The sequence below is a fragment of the Papaver somniferum genome, chromosome 11 (assembly GCF_003573695.1).
Source record: "Papaver somniferum cultivar HN1 chromosome 11, ASM357369v1, whole genome shotgun sequence".
Classification (NCBI taxonomy): Eukaryota; Viridiplantae; Streptophyta; class Magnoliopsida; order Ranunculales; family Papaveraceae; genus Papaver; species Papaver somniferum.
The window spans coordinates 129374615-129380955 of record NC_039368.1 but is presented as its reverse complement, the minus strand read 5'-3'; the positions used below and the strand labels follow the sequence as shown (position 1 = coordinate 129380955).

The 6341-nt window shown below is 36.8% G+C and overlaps 3 protein-coding genes across 3 annotated transcripts; all 3 read right to left on the bottom strand.

Moving 5' to 3' along the window:
- Nucleotides 1-362: 362 nt before the first annotated feature.
- Nucleotides 363-2097, bottom strand: LOC113320694 (cytochrome b561 and DOMON domain-containing protein At3g61750-like). Its single transcript, XM_026568580.1, has 3 exons — nt 1815-2097; nt 1012-1722; nt 363-921 (listed from the first exon to the last, which is right to left on the bottom strand). The coding sequence occupies exons 1-3, from the start codon at nt 2028-2030 to the stop codon at nt 634-636; spliced, it is 1215 nt and encodes a 404-aa protein (XP_026424365.1). The 5' UTR covers nt 2031-2097; the 3' UTR covers nt 363-633.
- A 2236-nt stretch (nt 2098-4333) lies between these two features.
- Nucleotides 4334-5116, bottom strand: LOC113325148 (pathogenesis-related protein 1-like). The gene has a single exon (XM_026573368.1). The coding sequence runs from the start codon at nt 5114-5116 to the stop codon at nt 4334-4336; it is 783 nt and encodes a 260-aa protein (XP_026429153.1).
- A 408-nt stretch (nt 5117-5524) lies between these two features.
- LOC113325146 (putative invertase inhibitor) lies at nt 5525-6088 on the bottom strand. The gene has a single exon (XM_026573367.1). It carries the CDS (start codon nt 6086-6088, stop codon nt 5525-5527), a length of 564 nt encoding a protein of 187 aa, XP_026429152.1.
- Between the last annotated feature and the right edge of the window lie 253 nt (nt 6089-6341).

Below are 6341 nucleotides of genomic sequence, written 5' to 3'. Positions count from 1 at the left end.
GGAAGTAAGTTCGTATATATATAATGGATTAAAACCACACAACGAGGTATATATTCTAGAAAAATTACCTGAAAAAACAATCTCAAGATGCGTTGTTTGGTTTAACAATTCAAGAGTATTTTGTTACCTGATTCAAACGGGTCAGATTCAGAAGTTAGGTCCGAGTCAAGAATTGAGTCATATTGGATCCAAAATTTGAAACAATCGGTCTGACATCTGACTCGCGACGAGTCAAAAATTAACTCAGATCCAGATTGTGAGTCAAGTGCAATAAACATGGTGCAAGTCAATAAGTTATTAGGGTGCATCAGTCAACTCGTTTCAAGTTGCACTAGAGAACGGGTTGTAGTTTGTGGATCTTCTTAAAAAATAACTATTTTAGAGAACGTAAACATCTAATCATCAAAAACAAAAACAAAACCTAAAAAAAACTTAACCCACGAAACACTAGTGGAGAATGAACGGCGAAGTTACATATATACATCGTAATGAAATCACACAATGAGGTTAAAAATTGGCTTAAAACTTGTCTCAAGATGCATTACTAGATCAACATAGCCCGTTCACAAATTCGGCATCATTGGAGAATTACACACAATATCGTACCGTTTGCATATCTGAATGTTCCTACTATCAAAATTGATTTACTTCGACAGTCGGATCACTAATATCCTCGACATGTTTACGACTATGTGCTCCAAAACATGAAACGATTTCTAAAATTGTGCAGGCTAAGTAAACGATTATCAAAATCGGAAACGATATTCGTCCAAACGAACAATCTCCATCTTCTCCACAAGATCCTATACCAATATTCACGACACCCATGACTAGAATTAGCCTTCCAAACCAATGGTGGTACCAGTTCCAGTATCGACGTATCTTTGAATCCTTGTCAGGTAGAACAAAGAATGCTAATACCTGATGCAACAATTAAACACATGATTAGGATTTCGTTTCGCAACGGAAAAATTGAAGCGAAAAATATTATTCAGAGAATGCGTCACGGACCTGGAGAATCGTAAGCACGAAAACAAAGATTCCAATGCCTCTATGCGCTGCGAAATTGATGTGTGCTCTATCATAGAGCACCTTTCCAGACACAATAGCAGCAAGTCCTATAAGAAATCCTACAAGCTGGATAAGTGTATGTAGATAGTACCATTTTCGAACCCAATGGCGATAATGTCTTGCAACCATTGTCCCGGCAGGAAGCATCACACCCCATCCAATTAAAGCTAATGCTCCATGACTCCTCTTCATCTTCTCAATGTTTGGAGGTTTAATCGCAGTCGCATTTTGGCTACTCGCTGCTTGATCAATACCTCTGGAGAAATCAAACCGAATTGTCGTCTTATCATCGTGCTTTGATAACTTGCTATGGACCGGTGTTGCAGATCCAAAAGCTAATATAATCGGTTGCTCCGAAAGACGGTCATCAAACTTCAACTGAAATGCTAAGTAAATTTTAGCTCCGTAAACAACAATTGCTGGTGGGATATTAGTGAGTGGTAATTCGCCTTTGTTCGGAATGACTTCCGACTTTGAATAGCCGCGCAAGTAGTACTGCTTTATAACTGCTCGGCCTAGTTTGCTGATCCAACCAACCATTGCACTAGATCCCACCATGGTTCCATCCTTCGAAAACCCAATTCCAACCCATCCGTTCGTGTATTCAGCAGATAAAATGATATTCACTACATGCTTCTCATCCTGAGAGAACTGCAAAAAAACTGAAACATATAAACGGAACGATCGCAGACGAATCAACTGATAAAAAATGAATCAAATGATCATAAAAGAAACTTAATTACTCGTAATATGAAAGTATTCCAGATCCTGTGACAACCCAAATTAGTCGAGATATTCCCGAACGGAACTGGAAGAAACGTCGTTAAATCTTCGTTACAAGCGTCTAAAACTTCTGAATTATCCTCACCAAATACAGATTTGTGGTTTAGATTCAAGATGAGGATCAAAAGAAAGAAGAAACAGAGGAATCTTAATGGATTTGAATAGTGTATAACCATGATTATTCAAAGGATTAGTAAAGTTTGGTGTGAGATTAAGATTAATGTAGTTTGTTTGAGATTATTACAAAGAGATGGGTTGAGATCATCAAAGTATGGTTGAGATGTTTTAGTATCTTAAAGTTGAAGTTTTCAAGTGATTGATTATGATTGTGTCTGTTGAAGGTGGTTAGTAGTATATTGCGTGTGTTTCAATCCTTGGCGCCTTACTCTCTCGTGGCAACTGCAACTAACTGGGCCATGTACTAGTGTATGTTTTGAGCCCATTTATTACTTTTTATTAGTAGTTTTCCAAAATTTATTATTTTTTTTGTCAACAAAATTTACTACATTGTTTTGCAAATTCCATTCCACTACTGGTGACTCCCTATCGAAGGAGGTGCCTTCTAGAATGGAATTATCACATAGCATGGAGTAATTCACATTGCAACGGGTCCCGATGTGGAACTTGTGTGTAGGAAAGAGGTGATTTTTATCTCCGCCACGTCATATAAGAAAAATATTTACAGATTTTTCGTGAAATATTATCTAAGTATGCTAAGATGAACGGTCAGAATACCATGAATTTCTGATCAGATTTTTTTTTTATGATCTTTCTCTTGTTCTGTTTTGCTGAGCAAAACTAATCATGTGATTGTAATTCAATTAATCAAATCTCAGGAAAAAAATTATTAATTGTTAAAGATGTTAACATCTCAGGAAAAACAATTAATCCAGAATCATAATTCGGATCATAAAATTACCAGGATTTCTAGATCCACGTAAGTAAATTTCCTCACAAGACGCGAATAACGAGCAACTGAATGGTAATTAGTAAGACCAGTAAATATTAAAACTGTCCATAAACTTCTGGCACCTTAAAACAGATGACATCCCTTTTCATAAACATGAGAAATTCCATTTTCATATATAAATGACAATGTAATAGCATTATCACGTAACACGGATACACGAGCGAGAAAGAAGATGATTGATGATACTTTCGAGTTTGAAGCCATTGAACATATTTTTTGGTCCTAAACTCCTTTCCATAACATTGGAAAGTAAGAACCCTAGTTTTTTCTTCGAAGAAGAAAGTAAATTGTTTTCTGATCAACCTTTATGTTCAGAGTCTAACATTTTGACTGTTCTCAACCGTTGGATAAATCCAACGACACATATTTATGTGACGTTGGGAGAGATAAAAAATCGCCGATTTCCTATTCATTGGTGCCACGTCAAGATTGTTGTTATTCAGCTGTCAATCAGCTGTTCATATAGCATTTTCGTTCACCTTGTAGGCACTGAAAAATCAACCAGAAAAACAATTAGGCTACAAGCAACGAGAAATCAACCACCTATGAACAAACATACAAAAACGGTCGTGCCTGGGCTTGTTGGGAATCTCCGAGAAATCAACCACCGACGAACAAACCTACATAAAAAATTCATGGCTTGCTAGAAACTCTCCGAATGGGCAAGAAAAAAATAAGAACTTCAATTGCACCAGCCGGGAATCCAACCCGGGTCTGTACCGTGGCAGGGTACTATTCTACCACTAGACACTACAAAACAAAAGGTTTCTTGGGACGGCTAAAAAGCGTCCCAAGAGGCCCAAATCCGTCCCAAGAAGATATTAGTGACGTTTTCTGACCGTCCCCTGTTCCACCATCACTAATACTATTTGGTCGTCATTTCCTTTAGGGACGGTCATATTATTGCCTTAATTTAAAATTTGATCACTAATAGGGACGAGTACTCCATGAACGTCCCAAATAACCCTCTTTAGGGACGGTTTTGAAAAAACAACCTGTCCCTAGAAGCTACTTATTATGTAGTGAGACCACTGGTGCTTTGTTTTTTTGAATGGCTGATTTTAATTTCCAGAGTATATTAAAATTTCTAGATTCACTACTAAAAATTCAATAATCAATTTCATTATGGTGCTTTGTTGATTCAAAAAGCTGATTTTTAGTTTCCAGAACCAAATTTGATGAAAATAATTATATGAATAAATTTCAAGAGATTTAAAATCCAATTTCATTATTTGGATATTCATGTATATTCTCCTATCTAAATTCAAACAATAAATACTTTTGTTTAATCATACAAAAGTTTCTCTCTTTTCTCTCTTACATAAATTTTGGTTAGTACATTCAAGATATTATCATACATTATCAGAACAATAACAACAACAACAACAAATCTCATCAAACAACACATTTCTCTTCCATAAGTTTCCAATAATCAAGCTTCATGGTTCTTATGAAAGCATCCATAAACAATGTTCGACGGATTTCACGACTAGTACCGCGGAACTTAAGTTATGCTTGTGGAGCAGGTGCTGGTGCATTGCCCAATAGGGATGCAATGGATGCTTGTTGAGCGGGTGCTGCTGCATTTTTCACTGGAGTTAGTGCTGGCAAGATGTTGTTGACTGTAAATATCGGCTTTTGGCTAGTCTTGGTATCCTGTGCTAATTTAACCTCACCAGAATATGACTCCGTTGTTATTCCTCCTATTTCGGGTACACTAGTGAAAGGATTTTCACCTTCAAAATTACCGGGAGGATCGTAAACACAAATCGCAAAAACACCTCCATTGTTGCATTTGACGCGTGCGCATCCCATCCTTTTAGTAGTCGTCCAGACAATTTGTGTAAAGTGTCCACACATTGCATTCATTTGACAAGAATTAAGCGACGGATTATAAGATGCTGTTTCAGCTGCCCAACTCTTGACAGCGTAAGCAGCCGAATAATCTTCATATTTGCCACCCCAAAAGATGTTTTCACCAAAAGGACCATTAGAATGGATCATGTCACAGTCCCCGGCTCTCTGGGACGCGAATCTTCTTGCGTAACGTGCTAAAGTACTGTTCCATGTCAATGGCTCTTCACTAAATTTTGCTCGAACAGCATTGTGTTCGCTTATAAACTGGTGTCTGTCAACCGCATCAGCTGGAGCACCGTGTAATGCACCGTGTAATCTCTGTTGTCTCCCAGGATGATGACCTCTTGCATGGGCATAGTTTAATACTACGGAGACGATGAGATTTGTTAGTAGGAGGCCGAGTTGATATCTTGTGGATGTTGCCGATGTTGCCATTGTTTATTTTTCTTGTGGCTGCTCCTCATAGCCAGAGCAGCTACACCAAGAAGGAAAGAGAGGAGAAATGGAAGAGAAGAGATAAAAGAGATTTTATGTGGTAGGGAGAGAAATTTGGAGGGAAAGTTGACAGTTTTTTTATTTTAAGGTCAACCGGTATTGTAGGTCAAACAAGTATTAATTGCATGGTCATCAAAAACCATGCAAAATCTAAATATCACGATTGCTAAACATGGTCAATTTATATTTTTGGTTAATGGTTGCTCAAGAGATGTATAACAATTAAATTAACTAAGAGAAGTATTCTTTTCTTTTTTTTATTACTAGCTAGCTTCGATCAAAAGATACATTCCTTGAAATTGGCATTAAGAAAAATATTCAAATACTTTAAAAACAGAAAACCACGTACTAGTCGTCGATGGGCGTATTCATATCAGTAAGCGTAAATGCGATAGAAATAAGTTGACCGAATTCATTCTCTATTTTCGTCAATGGAGAAATGATTCCACCATCAAACCGACTCTGACATGTTTTTTTGTAGCTAGAGACAACATCCACATAAATACCGGCAGTTGGATAATCTGCACTAAGGAAGGCTTCAATTCCACCTTCCATGGTTATATCAACATGCCAATAGTCCCTCCCCGCGCACTCTTTTAAACGAACCATAACATCTGGACTTTGTTTACCATCCTTCAAAAGATGTTGGATGTACGATTTAATCGAAATCCCTTTCTTTAAAGTATTATTTAATGATAAATAACCAAGATCGAAAATGTCATAAGTATTACTTTTAGGGTCAGCTTTCAGAGATGATATGCAGAAATCATACTTTAGTTGTCCGTGATGATCTGCCACTGACTTCTTGCACACATTACTTATTAGATTAGGATCAGCTGCACCGTGAACTCCATGAAAAGTTGTGGGAAGAAGAAGAAGAATGAAGACCCAAGAGAAACAAAGTGGATTCATCTTTTCGTTGTACAAAGAGATGCACAACATTGGAGTTTGTATTGATTGTGTCTCATGCATATATGTATAGATTTTTCAGACATAGCAATGTAATGAAAATTGCATGAAATAAACAGTAGGAGTATCTTTTTATTACCCTAATATGCACCAAAATTTGCAAACATAAAAAGGAGAATATTGTTAATTTACATACTTTATAATATATATATATATGAGAAGTGTGCAAGAAATTTCTTAAAGATTTTGTTTCTCC